Raw genomic sequence first — 19685 nt, forward strand, 5'->3', positions numbered from 1 at the left:
AGAAAAGATGCAAAAGTGGGTCTGTTATTGTATTTCTCCGTTGCGTAAAAATGTATCAATTTCTTTAAATTTTCGGAAAAGAACTGACCCTATAATACTCTTTATTTAACGGGGTAGTCAATTTATCAATCAATTAAATGGTTATTTTTCATGTTGATATGTATTTTTATGTAGTTGTAAATAAAATATATGTTGTTGGTTTACCTTTTTAATGTGTGATATTAATTTGTTTATCCAAAAGTGGCCATCACATATAATCCTGACTTGCCATCATTATTCATTATCATGAAAAACGCACAAACACAAACAGACCCAAGGCAAAAAAGGAAAAATCAAATCCGCTCTAAATCGATTTCATCTCAGATCTGGTGCGATCTCTGTTGTTGACCGAAAATGGAGGAGGATCTGATTAAGCGCCTGGAAGCTGCGGTGACGAGGCTTGAGGGAATATCGAGCAACGGCGGAGGAGTTACTCTCTCCCGCGGAGGAGATTTCTCCGCCGGCGCCGGAACCGATGTCGCGGCGTCCGATCCATCGATTGTGGCTTACGAAGACCTGATTTCTCAATGCGTTGGTAGGGCTCTGAGCGCGGCTGAGAAGATCGGTGGACCTGTTCTAGACGTGACGAAGATTGTCGCCGAAGCATTTGCTACGCAAAAGGAGCTGCTTGTTCGCCTCAAGCAAACTCAGGTAATGAATTTTTATGGAAGATATAATGGTTTAATCGATAATTGGATTGCTTTTGATTTTTTGGATATCATTTTGATTGAGCAGAAGCCCGACATGGCTGGGTTGGCTGGATTTCTCAAGCCGTTGAATGAGGTTACAATGAAAGCTGATGCAATGACTCAAGGAAAGAGGTCAGATTTCTTCAATCACTTAAAGGCTGCATCCGATAGTCTATCTGCATTGGCGTGGATTGCTTTCACGGGAAAGGATTGTGGCATGAGCATGCCAATCGCTCATGTGGAAGAAAGTTGGCAGATGGCTGAGTTTTACAACAATAAGGTGCTTATCATCAATCTCTTTTTTATGCTTTCAAAGACCTTATCATGATTAATTGCGTCGCTGAGATCGTTAAGAGCTTCTGGAAATCGATAGGGAATAAAGGACTGCAATTGCTTATTCAGGTTGCGTAAGCTTAAATTTCTGTTTGAAGCTCTTCGCACATTTTTAATGCTGCGATCTCCATGTTCTTCTATAGGTTCTTGTGGAGTATCGTAACAAAGATGCAAATCATGTTGAATGGGCCAAAGCCTTAAAGGAACTTTACTTACCTGGTTTAAGGGATTATGTTAAAAGCCATTACGCTTTGGGACCTGTGTGGAATGCATCAGGGAAACCCGCTAGTGCTCCTGCAAAAGCTCCACCTGGTGCTCCTGCTCCTCCACCAGCACCATCTGCGTCCCTCTTTAGTTCTGAATCTTCAAAGCCATCATCTTCGTCGAACCAAAAACAGGGAATGTCTGCTGTTTTCCAGCAGCTCAGCTCAGGTTCCGTGACCTCAGGTAGGTTTCAAGTTGTTTATGTTTTCATATTTCTGGCGCGGTGGAATGTGAATCACACAAGTATTTTATTATTTTCCTTCTTTGCTTTCCAGGTCTTAGAAAAGTTACAGATGATATGAAGACAAAGAACCGTGCTGATAGATCCGGAGCAGTAAGTGCAATTGAGAAGGAAACTCGTACCAGTAAACCGGCCTTTGCGAAAACTGGACCACCGAAACTGGAGCTTCAAATGGGTCGCAAGTGGGTTTTACTAACAATAACTATATGGTCCAAATGCAAACTGTTGTAGAAATGCTATAATATGATTGTTGGTTATTAGGTGGGCTGTTGAGAACCAAAATGGGAAGAAGGACTTGGTTATCAGCGAGTGTGATTCGAAACAATCTGTGTATGTATTTGGTTGCAAAGATTCTGTCTTGCAGATACAAGGTAATTTTGGCGCCGTTTCAATCCTTCTTGAAAGGGTGATATCTGATAAAAAAAATCTTTGAGGTCCTTACTGTTATTCAATAATCTGTAGGAAAAGTTAATAACATCACCATTGACAAATGCACCAAAATGGGTGTTGTCTTCACGGTGAGTGGAATAATACTGTTTCTCTTACTCCCACAGTATACATTATATGTGATTTTCTAATAATGTAAAATGTAACATGTCTGTATAGGATGTTGTTGCTGCATTTGAGATTGTGAATTGCACCAACGTAGAAGTGCAATGCCAGGTCTGTTGTCTATAAATATATATCTGCTTACGGACCATCTTTTTTACTTCTCAAGTCTGCAAATTTTTTAAGACACTAATGCTCTTGCTTTGTCTTGACTTCATCTATGGCTGATCCAGGGTTCAGCTCCCACAGTTTCTGTGGACAACACGACTGGCTGTCAGTTATATCTAAGCAAAGACTCTTTAGAAACAGCTATAACAACAGCCAAATCGAGTGAGATCAATGTAATGGTGCCCGGTGCTTCCCCTGATGGAGACTGGGTATGGATTTCCTCTCTCTATCCATGAAATCCTTTTGATTTCCTCGTATCCCTCAAATTTATACACCGAGCAATGAAATATATCTGGAGTCTGGTTACTGTGGGTGGTACTAAAATCCGGAAGTCATTGTTTATACAAGTGCACTGTGAATAGACTGTTAATTGAAGGAATGATTCTCATAGTGTTTTTATTACAACATTGTAGGTGGAACATGCGCTGCCTCAACAGTACAATCATGTGTTCACTGAAGGGAAGTTTGAGACAACACCGGTCTCGCACTCAGGGGCCTAAGCTAAGGAGAATCTCTTTTCACTCTGGGTTTTGCTTTGAATATCAGGTCTTTTTTTTCACTCATACTTGATTTCTTCAGATTATAATAGCGGAGAGCATCTGTTTGTTTGTTGGTTCTGTCTCTATCCCCCAATTTTGGGTTTGGAGGTTCTTTTGTTTTCTGTTTGTTGTGATCCATCTCGTCTTTTGTTCGTCCTTGTGGTCTTGGATTGGATTTGGGTTTCTCGTTTTCTTTTTCTTTTGTGCACTCATGCTTGCGCAGAGTTATTGCTGATGAAAATGTGAACAAATATATTTGTCATGAATAGAAAAGTTGCAATCCTATTTTTTGGAATATGCAAGTCTTTATATATTATTGTTTTTGTTTTGTTTTGTAAATGATGTAAGCGTAATAGGAAATCTGGAGGAAAATGTAATAATGATTTAAAATGCGAATAGAAGCTTTAGTCAACATTAATTATTGAGTTGAACATTGTATCACCAAAGCTAAAATTATTGGTGGTGAAACGTGAAGAATGGGGTTTATTTTACACTCGTGCTTGCTGGGAAATAGCATGGAAAAGGTGAATAATGTCATCCGCTTTTTATGAGAACTGAAATTAAGGTTATAATTGATGAAAGAAATTATGTATTTTGTTTCTACATTACACGAACCTGTTGCGTATGTTCACAGATATAGCATCCCATTCTCTTTAATTACGAGATACGAATAAATGTCCCAACCATTTATGTACTTTGAGTCCTACATCCCAACTAATTTTATCATTTCACAACCACTAACAGTGTTAAAGTTTTAACCTTTCATTCTTTGAATCGGATTCATCAAACTGGAAACACACTTTTGTCCAACGATACATTGAGAGTAAACCTGTAACATGCAATTTGATGGACACTATTGATTATTTTTTCTTTAAAAGTCGTAAAAATTGCAGAAAGAAAAGCTCTCTTTCGAAGTTTCTCTGCAAAAAGTTGTCTTTCCGGAAATTGCCATACAATATTACAATAGTTGACCGAGACCGAAGACTTAACGTAAGACTTAAAAAATAGAAGTCGACACATGGAGTGTGGAAAAACGAGCACAAACGTGTCTTAATATTCTTTTCCCTACAAATGCAATTATAACCGTTACAGTAAAAAAACCTCTTCTTCTTTAATTAACAACAACACTTAGAAAACTTTCTCAAAAACTCTGTGTTTCTCCTTCTTCACCTTTCTCTCTCACCATCATGGCCATCTCCATCTCCCTCTCTCTCCTCCTCATCTTCTTTTCTCATTTCCCCTCCTCACGTAAGTATCTTCTTCTATACGACGTTGTTTTGTATCCTCTCTTACTCAATCCAACCTTGAATCTTCCTCTGTTTTTGTAATTGTTTTTTGGTCGACAGATGCAGAGCCCTTCATCGGAGTCAACTACGGCCAAGTCGCCAACAATCTCCCTCCGCCTTCAGAAACCGCCAAGCTCCTCCAGTCCACTTCGATTCAGAAAGTGAGACTATACGGCGCCGATCCCGCCATCATCAAAGCTTTAGCCGGAACCGGTGTCGGCATCGTCATCGGCGCCGCTAACGGCGACGTTCCTTCTCTCGCCGCCGATCCTAACGCCGCTACTCAATGGATCAACTCCAATGTCCTCCCCTTTTATCCCGCTTCCAAAATCATCCTCATCACCGTCGGCAACGAGGTCCCTCTCTAATCGTCAAAATTCTTTTTTTTTTCCGATAAAAAATTCACCAATTTCTCAATCAAATCGTAAACAGGTTCTGATGTCGAACGACCCAAATCTGGTGAACCAGCTACTCCCGGCGATGCAAAATGTCCAAAAAGCCCTCGAGACGGTGTCGCTCGGCGGGAAAATCAAGGTGTCCACGGTGCACGCGATGACGGTGCTGGGTAACTCAGAACCGCCATCTTCCGGTTCGTTCGCGTCCGTTTATCAAACCGGTTTAAAGGGAATTCTTCAGTTTCTCAGCGACACTGGTTCGCCTTTCGCGATTAACCCGTACCCTTTCTTCGCGTACCAAAGTGACCCGAGGCCCGAAACGCTGGCGTTTTGTCTGTTCCAGCCTAACCCGGGTCGACCCGACGTTAACACCGGAATCAAGTACATGAACATGTTTGACGCTCAGGTAAATTAATTATAGTTGGGTCCATACTTTTACGGGTTTGGTCCAAAACTAATCAATTCGGCTGTGTTTGGTAACTAATTAATTTTTTTAATTTTTTTCCTCAAAATCTGCAAATTAGCTAGTCGCTGGTTATGAAGTTGGTGTGACTGTTTTATATCTACTGATTTAGTTAGACGTGAAAGCATAGTTTATCTGAGTCTGTTAGTTTCAAGTAATTTATTGTTGTGACACACAAAAATAATTGGCAATATTCACGTGGACGAATCTATAGTTGAACTTTCGGTTTTTATATATTTTTGCACTAGATTGTAGCAAGGAAGGAACTTGTTCTGTCTCTACTTTTCCACTTAGAAGGAATCTATATTCTTATTATATACTCGTACAAAAGACAGTTGTCTGCATTGGGTGATCCGTGTCCATACGTATATATGTCTGAATCTACACTTTCTTAGTTTCTTTAACACACTCAATCTACATAATTAACAACCTATAATTAACACACTGAATATATGCCATGTGTTACTAATAATTATCTGCTTAGGGAATAAGTATGCGTGACGATGACTTGTCGTCAGTCGTTTACCGAATTTCTGACAGGCTGGATTCGCACTATAGTTATTTACACTTATTTTAGATGGTTCTTGAAACATTTGTTTGTACTCGTCATCATCAATTCCACGTAAGCACCGTCGACCATACCCAATAAAATAACTAAAAAATAAAATAGAGGAGAAAATGGTAACGTTTCAGGTCATATGACGTGTTTGTGTCTTCGTCCAAAGTAGTATAAGAAGTCTTTTTATCTTTGCTTGCAACACAAGTTACTTACAGTCTCTCTGTTTCATTATTATAGGTTGATGCGGTACACTCGGCTTTGAAATCGATGGGATTCGAAAAGGTGGAGATCGTGGTGGCGGAAACAGGTTGGGCTTCACGAGGAGACACCAACGAGGTCGGACCGAGCGTGGATAATGCCAAAGCTTACAACGGAAACCTAATAGCTCATCTAAGGTCAATGGTTGGAACACCTCTCATGCCTGGAAAGTCTGTGGACACTTACATTTTTGCACTCTACGACGAGAATCTCAAGCCTGGACCTTCTTCGGAACGTGCTTTCGGTCTTTTCAAAACCGATCTTTCCATGGCCTATGATGTAGGCCTTGCCAAGAGTAGTGGTAGTAGTAGCGGCAACAGTAGTAGTCAGGTTTGATACTCTTATGATGATTTGGGCTGCGATTGTTTTCTACAATATAACCTAACAAAAAGAAAATGTTGAAAGTACTAGATTTTATGGTTTGATTTGGAAAAGGAAAATATATTTTATTATAACATGATAACACATATGCTAATAGTAATCTGAGGTTTTAATTGATGAGGTTACGTTTTTGATGATAAAACCAGACGCCATCAGGGAAAGTGACGTCGACAGGGTGGTGTGTACCAAAGAAGGGTGCGACTGATGAACAGTTGCAAGCGAGCTTGGATTGGGCTTGCGGTCAAGGAATAGATTGTGGGCCGATACAACCAGGAGGAGCTTGTTTCGAGCCTAACAATGTTGCATCACACGCAGCCTTTGCCATGAATATGTATTTCCAAAAGTCTCCTAAAAACCCTGCAGATTGCGATTTCTCTCAAACCGCAACAATCACCTCCCAAAACCCTAGTAAGTGTTTCTCTCCTCTTAATTCTCACGCTCTACCAATAATATTTTTCGACCTTTGTATAAGAAGTTGTTACAAAACCAGGTTAATGAACCACCATACAACCTTGTCTTGTTCGTCCGAAAATAGGAATCAATTTTCATCCATTGCGCTTTCTTATTGGCTAGTACTACTATAAAACGTTTTACATGATCCTGCTACTAAAAATACGAAAGAGACCACATTAATGTCCTTTTTTAGTATACCAAGTTTGCTAATATCAACCGCTGGACAATAGTAAATTGCATTATACTAATTGATGTTGCATTTGAATTTGATAGGTTATAACAGTTGCGTCTATCCGGGAGGAGGAGCAGGAAGTGTAGGTGTAATGAACAAATATGTGAACTCAGACAAATTAGAGAGAAAAACGAATGGAGCAGTTGAACCAAAAGTTTCGTTTTCTTTATCGTTTCTACTCATTTTTATGTTTTTAATCCTCCATGTAGATATGTAATTAGCTCTTGGGGGTAGTTAATCAACTACTCTTACTTCTTGTTTTCCTTTTCTTATTTTTGCCAAAAGGGTTACTTCTTGTTTTCTTCCCTCTTTTGTATTCGTGTAATCAAGTTGTTATTAGTTTTATATAATAGTTACACACATGCATTTCATAATAGATTTTTATTGGAGTCTGTAACGGCTACTTCCACTAGACTTCCTTCCGATTTTTTTCTTTTTTCGTGGAACTGAATGATTAAATTTCCAATCGTGAAACTTTTAATTTTTATTCTGATATTGATTATGAACAAAAACGTGAAATGCAATGGAATGACATGTTGAAATATCGAATGTTGTTTGACTTAATTAAAATTTTACTTTTTTGATTTTGATCACTAATTTTACAACAATAAAAAAACGAAATTAGTGTATATAAATCAAGGTTGTAACAAAAAAGACGCTAAAATAGTTAAAATCCTGCATAATAATAGAGATTTACAGTGAGAGATTGATCATAATAATAACGGGAAAGGAGGAAGGCAAAAGAAACCTGGAAGGTCAAGAACGACGTCGTTGTGGCAATGGTGAAATGGGGTCCACTTTAATATGGTGGCAAAATGTCAATCCGTATTGACTCTGGCTTCCATCTTCTCTTCTCTCTTCTCTTTCATCTCGGCTCTTCAGGTCAAGAGTCCATCAAATTAGCGTGTCTGACTGCTTCAGCTTTCATCATCTGCTCCTCCCTCTTTTCCCACGTAATTTCCCCAAATCCACTCTCTCTCGGGTTCGATCTCCCTCTCAATCATGAACCTTCTTCTCTTCTAGACATTTCTCCTGCCCCCTTAATTTCTTTGATCGGCGACGGAGAACTCCAAGTCTGAAGCGGGAATGTCTGTCTCTGAGCTCAAAGAACGTCACGCCGTCGCTACGGACACCGTCAATAACCTCCGCGATAGGCTTAGACAGAGACGCCTCCAGCTGCTCGACACCGATGGTTTGGGATTCTTTCTTCTTCTCTTCTTCATCACAGTCCATCTGTGATACGGAAAATTGTTGTTCTTAGATCTGTTTTGATTTTTTGGGGATTGAATTTTGGCAGTGGCGAAGTATTCAGTCGCGCAAGGACGTACTCCGGTCAAGTTCGGAGCTACGGATCTGGTTTGCTGTCGTACTCTTCAGGGACACACGGGAAAGGTGAGTGAAAGTTCGATCCTTTTTTTTTTTTTTGTATCTTACAAGCGAGTACGATTCTACTTTACATATATCAACGGAATTTTACTAGCCTTTTCTGTATGATGGACGATTTGGAGCTGCAAAATGTGGTCTTGTCCTTCAAGTATGGTTATTTCTGTAGTTTTATACCATTTTAGGGGAAGCTAGAAGCTTCCATTTTTGGAGGAGTTTAGGTCGGAACCAGTCTACCAATTCTTAATAGTTATCATGTTTGAGGAGTAGAAGCATTTGGTATGGTAAAGATTCAGACGAGGTAGCTTGTAACTTTAACATGTGGCATTTACAGGTTTATTCGTTGGACTGGACTCCGGAGAGGAATCGTATTGTGAGTGCATCTCAAGATGGGAGATTAATCGTGTGGAATGCTCTAACGAGTCAGAAAACTCATGCTATAAAACTCCCTTGTGCATGGGTTATGACATGTGCCTTCTCTCCAAATGGTCAGACGGTTGCGTGTGGTGGATTAGACAGTGTATGTTCTATCTTCAGTCTTAGCTCAACCGCAGACAAGGACGGAACTGTACCGGTTTCAAGAATGCTCAGTGGTCACAGGGGCTATGTTTCTTGCTGTCAGTATGTCCCAAATGAGGATGCTCATCTAATCACCAGCTCAGGTGATCAAACATGCGTCTTATGGGATGTAACCACTGGCCTTAAAACTTCTGTTTTTGGTGGCGAGTTTCAGTCTGGACATACTGCTGACGTCCTAAGGTATGGTTGTTGCTTCCATCTGCTTCTTTTATAGGCATCATACGGATTCCAAAGTAGCATATACCGAGTTATGGAATCAACCTATCGGTTTGGTCTATAGGATAGGGAGTTCATGTTGTTTGTAATATTTGCATTGATAATTTATTGGAGTTCTACTTAAACTCATGCTCTTTTACACGGTGATTTGTGCCTCGTTTCTTCCAGTGTCTCAATCAGCGGATCAAACCCAAATTGGTTTATATCTGGTTCATGCGATACCACTGCACGCTTGTGGGACACTCGCGCTGCAAGCCGAGCAGTGCGAACATTTCATGGGCATGAGGGAGATGTTAATACTGTCAAGTTTTTCCCGGATGGGAATAGATTTGGGACTGGATCAGACGATGGAACATGCAGGTTGTATGACATTAGGACCGGTCATCAACTCCAGGTGTATCAGCCACATGGGGATGGTGAGAACCTCCCTGTAACCTCCATCGCGTTCTCTGTCTCGGGGAGACTTCTTTTCGCTGGCTACGCAAACAACAACACCTGCTACGTCTGGGATACTCTCTTGGGAGAGGTAAGCCAATTAATATAGAGTATGAGTGGTGAGAGTTGTTTTTCGGTCATTCATTGTGATGTATGATTATTTGAATGTGGGGGTAATATTTTGCAGGTTGTATTGGATCTTGGGAAACTTCAGGATTCACACAAGAATCGGATCAGCTGTATGGGGATGTCAGCAGATGGAAGTGCCTTGTGTACAGGAAGTTGGGATTCAAATCTAAAGGTCAGTGTCTCCAAGTTAAAACCAAAATTAAGTAACAACAGGAGAGTTGTGATTAAGATGATAGAATTTGAGGATATTTTTCATTAATATACACAGATATGGGCGTTTGGAGGGCACCGGAGAGTGGTTTGAAGAAGATAATTGTAACGTAAGAGTCGCGTCTCAGCTCCATTTCCAGTTCTTGTGGTGTGGTTAATATATTCTGTAGTCTGGAAGTAAAAACCGGTTTTTGCTTTTAGATAGAGTGGTTAGAAGGATGAAACTTCCCGCCTTTTGTGTTCTAGTGTGCTTTGATTTGTTAATTTCATTTGCGTTTTAGTAAACCATAAACCGCATTACTTTTTATTTTCCCACTCAATGTGAATTCTATAATCAATTGTGTATCAATCAGTTGTTACTACCATCTCTTGATCTTTCACAGATTTATCCACACACAACAAAAAGCCAATGTCTGTACATCAGTAGCCCCACAAATCTTAGGTAAGTTTACTTTATGCTGTGTTAAAAACTTTTGAGGTATGGCCTGCAAAAACTTTTGAAAAAAGAGACTCAAGGACAAAAATTGAAATCTATATATTATTAAATTTAAAGAGGTTTTTTTTTGGTAAAATATGTATCCAAGCTAATTTGGAATTTGTAGGTTTGGTTAGATTGAATTGAATTTTATTGTCCAAATTGAAATGAGAAAGCGGGGAATGATCCACAGTTGAGCAAATGAGAGTTCTCTTTATCCTCGACAGTCGTTTCACGATTACATTATTATAATAAAATTAAACATCATATTAATTGATATTAGATCTAAGCAATTAAAATATTTCTTTAAATCATTATATCAAATACAAAACTCATCATAAAAGAAAAGAAAACCCCACAGTATGTGACAGTAATAATGTAGACAAAAGAAGGTAACTATACTATTAAAAAGTTCGGATCATAACAAAAACTATACTATTTCAAAAGATAATGTATATTGAGGTTGGATAAGTGAAGGATCTTTCGCAAACAGGATGAATGTTTATTTCTGGTCTTGTACTTATTAATAACACTCTTTGGCACCTGTAGACAAGTGAGAGTTTTTAGCCGCTGGCAACAATCTCGTGAATGGCCTCGGCTACAGAGACGTCCTCTGCTCTAACCGCCAGCTTCATTGCAATCTCCTTTGAGCTGTCCATTCCAAACTGTGCCCTCACCAACACTTTCACGTTCCCTATGTACACACCTGACAATAAGCAAGTGTGTGACCTTGCATTACTCGGTACTGTCTCCGTCCCCTGCAATTTTGTTTCTCCAGCATCAGTAGTTTCAAGTTATCACTAAACCGTCGTATGAGATATCACTTCAGGTAGTTTAGTTTCTCTTTTTAAGCATAAGAAAAGGCGGGAAAGAGACTAACCTCACAAGGCTGCATGCCAAGAAGATCAATCACAGCCTTTATAGCTTCTCCCAAACTCTCTCTTTGGCCAAGGCCATATTCGTCTACATGCTCATCTTCTTCATCCATGCTTTCCCATGCATTCCTGAAGTTGGAGACTAACACTTTCATCATGTAATCTGCAGCTACAACCTCAAGATCCTCCAGCTGGTACTCATCTTCTACCCCATCATCCTCTGCTTCACCTGTGCTTGGGTCAACCTGTTACAATCACAGTTATTAGGCACAATTCATACTGTTTTCCATTTTTCATGTGTTTAATTAAGAGCCATCCTAGTACTTCCACTTCATCTAAGATAACTAAAAAAAGTATTCGTGAAAAAAGTTACGACTTTGACAGAGTTCACGGAATAGGTTTTTTGGTACTTCAAGTGACCGGCTCTGTTTCTTCATGAGAACGAAAAAAATCTCGTTTTCTTATTTTTTTTTATAAAAAAAAAACCAGATGATTTTCTACAGACGCCCTAATTCTAATCAATCATATTCCCACTAATTCTTCTAGCAAATCTTCTATAGATAATTCTATAATTCAAGTTCATCAATATCACCTCCTCTCCAAATGAGTCGGTATTTATCAGAGTTCTCCACAAAGTATACTATAAGATTATCTGAACAGCCTTCAGCGTGTATTTAATAAATGAATCATAAAAAAGATGGAAATATAAAGCAACATGTACCTCCTTAACAACAAAAGTCAATGTGTTGGAAAACTTTCCAACTGCAGGGACACCTGCTGGCTTCTCAAAAGCAACAAAGGTTTGACCAGGCGAATCGTAAGGAAGTGAGTTTAGGGCCTTTGAAGTTACTTCACTGAATTCCTCTGCTTCTGAAGCATCTACAATGACATTGACCTACAAAAACCCACGCCAAAATAATGAAATGAAATAAAGAAAGCGGTAAAATATGCTTTACACCAATGTTCTAGACTAATGATTCAGTACCCTCTCCAACAACTGCTCTTCTATTGTGTTAGTGCAGTTGTATTGAAACACCACATGATTGTCAAAGATATGCTTTACAACATTGACGGCATATTCTGTTTCGGCTTCAGTTAGCTCCACAGGTGAAGAAGACTGAAAAAGGAAGTAAAAGTTAAAACAATCGAGGTAAGCCAATGACATTAGATTGAAACAGAAGAAAATTCATCCCTAACCTTGAAAAGTTTTCCAAAGGCGGCAAACTCTGGAATAGATGAGAGAAGTCTTTCATAGCCATCAAAACCAGGAGCAGGTGCAGCTGGAGGCGCACCGAGACCAGTGGGCTTTTTACCCTGGGCTTTCTTCTCTGCAAGGGGCTGAGATTTTACTTCCTTAGGCACGGAGTTGATATCAAAAGCTTCTTCAGAGGGATCCTGGAGAACCAAATATATAAGATAACTGATATCCGAGGAAGCATACGAAAAGAAGAGAACCGAGAAATGGAAAACTCACATAATTTTTCAGACTAGTTTCCATGTTGACCAGGGGTACATCCAGGGAACCAAATAGAAACTCCTTGCTATCTTCATCAGTGTCAACAGTACCATCACCACCAAGGACGCTCAAAAATAGTGTTGCTCTATCACGGACCTTAAAATAAAAAGAAGTAGGAATCAACAAACAACTTGCATGTATCTTCTCAGAAAGTGTTTACAAAGGCAAGAACACATGTATTCTTGTATAATGATGTAACCGACTCAAGGGTACACAAACAGCATACAGAACCAGAGATGGACAGATACTGCAACCAACGACAAGAAGACAACTTTTCTAGACTAAAACTAGGAACGCACCTCATCATCACTGTCATAGATGCAGCGCTTCAACAGAATGGTTATCCGGGGCTGCCGAGCATCCAATGATTATGCTCTTCATAGTCAGTAAAGGAAGATAAAACGAAAAAAAAAAATGGTTGATAAGATAGCTAGACATACCTTCAAGGATTCAACCATAAACCCAAACTTTGCAAGTGTCGAAACAGCAGCAGCCCGGACAGTGGCATTTTCCAGATGCACACGATTATAAATATATCGTATGTACTTGCTTGGATCAGAGGTGTTTGGCCCTTCAATTCCTAGAAAATGAAGGATCTGTGCGACGAAACAAATGTTACTACCACACACGCATGTTATAATAGCAACACCAGATGGATGATGGAGAAATAATTTACCTGTGTTGAAAGATATGTGAATTCACAATCTTCAATGAATTCACAAAGATGAAGCAATCCACTTTCCTTCGCATCAGGAATATCTCTGATAATGGTTACAATAGAATCTACTATTGCTCTTTTATACTCAAATCCACCTTCTTCCCTAAGAATGTTGCTTAAGAAGGTCATCCTACAAATGAAAAGGTGACACAGATTAATCATAAGGGACAATGCTATAAAGTCATTTCAAAAGAAAAGCAAGAGACCAAAAATACAATTAACACACCCTAAAACTTCACTTACAAGGATCTGTACTTCAGTGGAAATTTCACACACAACGATCTTATTGCTTCCACGACCACAATTTTGAACTCATCAGCAATATCTGACATAAAATTAGTTATCTGCTTCATCAAGCGTTCTACACTTGATTCGTTCCCCGTTTTTAGGAGAGTGGTGATTGCGAGTGTAGCAATGCTTCTATTCTGATCAGAAATTAAACTTTCCATATCAATGTTGCAGTTGGTGACAGCCATAGGATGAGTCATTGCAACCTGTGGTTCAAACTTGCGTTTAGTGTACAGTGAAACATCTTTTTGTGCTTGATTGTAAAGGAAATGATGAAACTATCCAGAAAACAATAAAATACTTTCGGTGTGTCTCAATATCCAAAGAAAAGAGTTGAAAACTTATTTATAAATATTCCGATTAGAAAACATTGCAAACCTTGTTCAAAGTTCGGACAGCAGCAAATCTCAACACTGGTCTGGGGGAACTCAAAAATAGCTGGAGAACAGTGATTGCTGGAGTCAATTCTCGGCTTGTCACACCATCAAGCTCAGTGATCGCCCTGGCAGCCTCAAGGATCACCATTTCTGCTTTATGGCGCAGACAACTCTCCAGAAATTCATAGAATGGACGTTCTCCAGACTGACCGTGGTTGGACATGTCACGGATAACCTGAGAAACTGAGCTTAATCACACAATTACTTTCACCCACATATCAGATAATCAAACGGCATAGAGGACTAACCTGACTGGTGTAGCGTATCAAAAGACATTGAGCCAAGGGAGAGCGGACAGATCCCCTGGTCAAGCTAACAACCAACTTGCTAACAGCCAAACGATCATTTTGGCGTATCTATAATGTTTGATGTATGTAGTCAATACTCTTTATTGTCAAGATGCTTATTCTCAGAGGTGTTTAACTAAACAAAGAACAGAACATAAACCAATTTACATCGGTAATACCAATGCAACACACTTACCTGATGGAGCAAAGCTAGGGCATGAAACTGAACAAGGGCTGATCTGGATTGAATACCTTCTTGAACCTCATTGCTCCATCTTTTAACAATTTCTGGGTTTGTCTGAAAACAACAATATCAGAATATGAGCATAACCTAACAAATAAGAAAAAAAACTAACAGTTTTGGTGTGCAGAAGGTACCTTTAGCAAGTGAAGTCCACTGACCAAAGCTGCACTTGAAACAACGGGATTCTTGTCCACAATGGCTTGTTTCAAGTATCGCTCAATCTGAGTGAGAAGGGTTCCGTCTATAATCCGGCAGAGGACACGGATAGCATTTGCTCGATACATATCAATTTTGCTGTTCATGTCCTTCATAAGGGAGCTTGTTACAATGATAACCTATGGGAGAAAGATCAAACAACTTATCAGAAAATACACCTACAATAGGTACCCCGATTTTCGTATTCAAATTGAGTAAAGATGGAAAACCTCATCCGATGATGGAGATAACTCCTTTATGATCAAGTAGACCATTCTCCTCAAACCTGTGTCTTTAGATTGGAAAAGCTTTGTAACTGAAAAGAAAACTTCGGTTGCTTCAACCTGCATATGAAACAGAGCAAAACTCATGGAACATGATACTTTCACCACAATACTACCACAAGTTGTATGATATTAACAAACGGCCACCGGGAGGGGATACAGATACTATAGGAACAAACATTAAAAAAAACGGACCTTGGTGAATGACTCCCCTTGGTTAAGCAAATAAAGAAGTTTCGTGATGACCTGTTGATTTACGGGAAAGAGTATGATAACCAGTAAGATAAAATTCCAGAGAAGAAAAGGCAAAACTACAAGAAAAAATTGAAGACAGAAAACCGTAGCAATTACCTGCGAGCATCTTCTGGGATCAACCTGAGGGTCATTAAAGACTCTAGCTTCTTGAAGTACCGCTCCTTTCTCAATTCCCATGAATGGAGAATACTCCACTGAGCCAGCAAAAATTAGAAACTGAATTAACACCAGATCCAATGTGGTAAGTAACAAAACCAGATTGATCAAAACTAAACTATGTCTGACATTTTTATCAATCCGCAAATTTCGCAACAGAACATAAAAAAGAGACGCCAAGAACTCAACGAAACTGGAAATCGTAGATCTACACAACCAAATTACAATACACGGCTGTCAAATGATATCTAGAATAGCACAGATCTATAAGCTTAACATCTGATATGCGCCTTGCACAAACCAGATATCTCGAACAATGAAATCCTAAATTAACAGCAGATTAAGCGAGAGAAGAAAAACGGAGGACATACACTCATCGTCGTGATCATCGTCTTTCTTCACGAAAGGTTGCGCCATTGATGATCTCCCTTACGCCGTCACTCAGATCTCGGTTCTGTTCACCTTAAGCACAGATGCAACTGTCAAAACGCAAATGCGGGAGAAGGATCTATCTTTCTCTTCTATTTCTCTTCTTATGTTTTGAGAGTCGCTCGAATTCGGAAACTGTGGGATCGATCGAAAGGAGCAGATGGCTAAAATGCCATAATGTAGAAAAAAAAAGGGCAAAATGCCATAATTGTAATAATTAATTTAATTTTGATTTTTGTTTAAATTCAAAACTTTGGAAAAACCTACACTCACCTTGATATTTCGATTTATTTACAGTAAAATCAGGGTCAAACCCATCTAGTTTCGGTTAATCCATTAACCCGACTCATTCAAAATTATTTTAATTATTTAAATTAAATATTTATGAAAACCGTTTTTTCTTTTCATTTTCTAGGTTTTCCTCTTTTCTCTTCCTTTTCTTTTCATTTATTTGGAACGAACCCGTCTGAAAAGAACTCGTCTGAAAACCGTCTTCTTCATTCTCACTTCTTCATTCACACTTCTTCGAGAAACCGATTCGCGAAAACACAGCAAAACTGTTAAAGCATTAGGGCTTTATAAACTTGTAGAATCGTTTTCTTCTGGCGAAAATCGCGAAAAGGGTGATTCCCGAATCTCCGATTTATGGCGAAGGTGAGAAACAAAGGTCAAGTGTATGAGTCTTCTTCTTCAGCGGCGGAAGTCCAAAACCCGCCGGAAAACGAAAAAGAGAGACCTGAAAGTGGGCCGGAAGGAAATGCGGCTGAAATTGAAGACCCAGAAAACGGGAACCCTAACAATCCGGCGGAAGGGAACCCGACTCCGACGGAAATTGAGGAACCCCGGCGGGAAGGAAGGGCTGCGGAGGAAATCGCAGACCCACAAATCGAGAATCATCCTGAAATTGAGAACGCCGAAGTGAGCATGGCCACACCAACGGCAAACGATGGTGACGGGGAATTAGCAGGAGAAGATGTAGCAGAGGAGAAGGAAAATGATAAGGAAAACGAAGAGGAAGTGGAAGAGAACCAAGAGGAAAAGGAAGAGAACAATGAGGAAGAGGAAGAGAACAATGAGGAAGAGAACAATGAGGAAGAGAAAGAGGAGGAAGAGGAAGAGAACAATGAGGAAGAGAAAGAGGAAGAGAACGAAGAGGAACCCAACCAAGAGGAAGAGGCGATAGGAGGTGAAGAGGAAGATGGTACTGCGCCTGCGCAAGAGGAAGAGGAAGCGGAAGAGAACCAAGAAGAGAAGGATGAAGCGCCAGCCAATGTCAACGAAGAGGAAGGAGAAATGCTAGAGGAGGAAGGAGGAATGCAAGAGGTACGTTTTAGACTCCCATCCTTCGTAATCTTGTAGATTATTGTCTGTTTGGTATGTAGACAACTAGGACAACTATGTAGTAACATGTATGTTTGGGCTGCGGACAAATAGGACAATTTTGTGGCTTAAGATTTTTTTGGTATTAGGACAACTGGGACAACATATAGTTATAGTGTATAGGACAACTGGGACAACTTAGAATTATTGAACGTGTGTGGACAACTGGGACAATTACTCGTTTACAGTATTTATTGGACAACTGGGACAACTTGTCGGACTAATATATATAGGTTACTATGGACAATTGGGACAACAAGTTTAACTAATTTATATTACTCTTCTGAAATTCAGGATGCCGATGATGAAATGATGCCAATGGGGCCTGAGAAGCTTTATTTTGGTCCAAGCGAATATAGCAAGGCGTGTAAGATAATTACAAGATGTGCAGTTAAGAGTGTACTTGATGTGATCGGGGAGCTACCTGAAGAGATGGAGTGGTTCAAATCGCATCCGCAATTCAAGCACCTGTTTCATATGTATAAGGAGCCAAATCATATGAATCAAGGGTTGTGGATGCTTCTTCTTCACACAGCTTATACTGAGAAGCAAAATGAGGCGTGGTTTGTGGTAAATGGAGCGTCTATTCGATACTCTTTGAGGGAGCATGCACTGCTATGTGGTCTTGCCTGCCATGACTACCCTGCGAATTATAAGAAGTTGGGTAAGCTGAACTTTGTAAAAAAGCATTTTGGCAGGGATGACAAAATCAAGATCGGAGAAGTGGAAGCAAAGCTAGCAGAAATGAAGGAACCCTCTTTGGACAGGAAGAGGATGGCACTACTTTTGTTTTATGCAAAGTATTGAAGGCGAAGTCAAAGCTTGACGGAAACATTGACCAATTCTTGCTCGCAGCAGCCGGAGATCTGAAGCTGTGCAAAACGTTTTCTTGGGGGCGTTACATGTTTGACGAGACTATAAGGGAGATCCAGCGTGTGGTTACCAAGTTCAATGGCAGCGTAAAGCCTAAAGGAGATGAATGCACAATCGGTGGTTTCATTCTTCCTCTACAGGTATGTCTTTGTTAATAGATTATCTGTTTGGTATGTGGACGACTAGGACAACTTTTTAGATTAATATATGTTAACATGGACAAGTAGGACAACTATTTAGTTTGTAATTTAATTTGGTATGTGGACAACTCGGACAAATGGGACAACTATTTAGTTAGTAATTTAATTTCAGGTATGTGGACAACTCGGACAAATGGGACAACTATTTAGTTGTAATTTAATTTGGTATGTGGACAACTAGGACAACTGGGAAAAATATTCAGATTGATTTATGTTTTGACTTTGTAGATTCTTGCGTTTGAGTGCATTCCAAGTCTGGGAAAGAGGTTTCGTGTAGCTGTCCATGCTGAGCCTAACTCTCATACCATCTTCTCCATCAGCTCGGTAATATGAACTATCCCATGAGTGCCTAGAAGAAGAAGAACCCGAACTATAGCTTGGCATCTTGTTGTCCAGCGGCGGCCGCTAAACCCTAGATTGAGCTTTCGATTTGGGGGAAATTCTGTTTTTTCTTCTCTAAGAATTTCCTTATAAAGGAGCCTACTGATCAAAACGCTGAGTTTCATTCTAATATTTGCCGGCGCCGCAAATATTAATTTAACACGTGCTTAACGCGCTCAATACCGAAAATAACACATAGTTGTACCGATACGTCCTGTTGTCCAAAATTGGTCATAGTTGTCCATTTTGATTATTCTACTTGTCCGGTAACATAAATCTGTATTAAATAGTTGTCCAGGGGACGATAGACTCATGGTTACTATTTACTATTACATTGCAAGATAATTTGATCAAAATCATATAAATTTCGTTTTGCCCTTTGTAAGATGCTCCATTATGAAAGAGTTACATGTATCATATGAGGATGTTGATGTGAAACCCATACATTGTTTCAACAAACCGATAATATCAAAGAGTTACATGTATCATTTGGTTTAATTTGTTAGGTTAACAAGAAACCTTACGTAGTTGTACCAACTTGTCCAGAAATTCAGTACATATAAGAAATACAAAAAAACATAACGTAGTTGTACCAACTTGTCCAGTTGTCCCAAAAAATGCGAAATCCAAAAAAACTCTAAACATAACTTAGTTGTACCAACTTGTCCGGTTGCACCTGAGAGTTAAACTACATCAAAATACAAAAAAACATAACGTAGTTGTACCAACTTGTCCAGTTGTCCCAAAAAATGCAAAATCCAAAAAAACTCTAAACCTAACTTAGTTGTACCAACTTGTCCAGTTGCACCTGAGAGTTAAACTACATCAAAATACAAAAAAACATAACGTAGTTGTACCAACTTGTCCAGTTGTCCCAAAAAATGCAAAATC

At 39.5% G+C, this 19685-nt stretch overlaps 4 protein-coding genes across 5 annotated transcripts; 3 read left to right on the plus strand and 1 right to left on the minus strand.

The window, feature by feature from the left end:
• The first annotated feature begins 270 nt into the window (after positions 1 to 270).
• LOC18029104 (cyclase-associated protein 1) lies at positions 271 to 3117 on the plus strand. The gene is made up of 9 exons (XM_006412158.2): positions 271 to 690; positions 775 to 1008; positions 1205 to 1508; positions 1601 to 1748; positions 1828 to 1937; positions 2029 to 2084; positions 2173 to 2229; positions 2349 to 2492; positions 2697 to 3117. The coding sequence occupies exons 1-9, from the start codon at positions 394 to 396 to the stop codon at positions 2781 to 2783; spliced, it is 1437 nt and encodes a 478-aa protein (XP_006412221.1). The 5' UTR covers positions 271 to 393; the 3' UTR covers positions 2784 to 3117.
• A 779-nt stretch (positions 3118 to 3896) lies between these two features.
• LOC18029509 (glucan endo-1,3-beta-glucosidase 7) lies at positions 3897 to 7246 on the plus strand. The gene is made up of 6 exons (XM_006412159.2): positions 3897 to 4070; positions 4169 to 4464; positions 4541 to 4909; positions 5763 to 6113; positions 6311 to 6572; positions 6891 to 7246. Exons 1-6 carry the CDS (start codon positions 4010 to 4012, stop codon positions 7064 to 7066), a joined length of 1515 nt encoding a protein of 504 aa, XP_006412222.1. The 5' UTR covers positions 3897 to 4009; the 3' UTR covers positions 7067 to 7246.
• A 453-nt stretch (positions 7247 to 7699) lies between these two features.
• LOC18029510 (guanine nucleotide-binding protein subunit beta) lies at positions 7700 to 10313 on the plus strand. 2 transcript variants are annotated; one of them, XM_024150119.1, is made up of 7 exons: positions 7700 to 8041; positions 8147 to 8241; positions 8567 to 8991; positions 9196 to 9553; positions 9650 to 9763; positions 9860 to 9911; positions 10185 to 10313. In XM_024150119.1, the coding sequence occupies exons 1-6, from the start codon at positions 7936 to 7938 to the stop codon at positions 9893 to 9895; spliced, it is 1134 nt and encodes a 377-aa protein (XP_024005887.1). In that variant the 5' UTR covers positions 7700 to 7935; the 3' UTR covers positions 9896 to 9911; positions 10185 to 10313. The 2 variants fall into 2 exon arrangements, with proteins under 2 accessions (XP_024005887.1, XP_006412223.1); XM_006412160.2 differs by lacking the exon at positions 10185 to 10313 and having other exon boundaries at positions 9860 to 10164.
• A 249-nt stretch (positions 10314 to 10562) lies between these two features.
• Positions 10563 to 16120, minus strand: LOC18029511 (coatomer subunit gamma). The gene is made up of 18 exons (XM_006412161.2): positions 15903 to 16120; positions 15472 to 15569; positions 15316 to 15366; positions 15067 to 15180; positions 14776 to 14976; positions 14594 to 14695; positions 14359 to 14466; positions 14052 to 14285; positions 13629 to 13879; positions 13344 to 13515; positions 13108 to 13263; positions 12967 to 13017; positions 12626 to 12763; positions 12349 to 12546; positions 12137 to 12268; positions 11873 to 12046; positions 11157 to 11396; positions 10563 to 11034 (listed from the first exon to the last, which is right to left on the minus strand). Exons 1-18 carry the CDS (start codon positions 15946 to 15948, stop codon positions 10840 to 10842), a joined length of 2661 nt encoding a protein of 886 aa, XP_006412224.1. The 5' UTR covers positions 15949 to 16120; the 3' UTR covers positions 10563 to 10839.
• Between the last annotated feature and the right edge of the window lie 3565 nt (positions 16121 to 19685).

Source organism: Eutrema salsugineum, unplaced genomic scaffold (genome assembly GCF_000478725.1).
Source record: "Eutrema salsugineum unplaced genomic scaffold, Eutsalg1_0 scaffold_1, whole genome shotgun sequence".
NCBI lineage: Eukaryota > Viridiplantae > Streptophyta > Magnoliopsida > Brassicales > Brassicaceae > Eutrema > Eutrema salsugineum.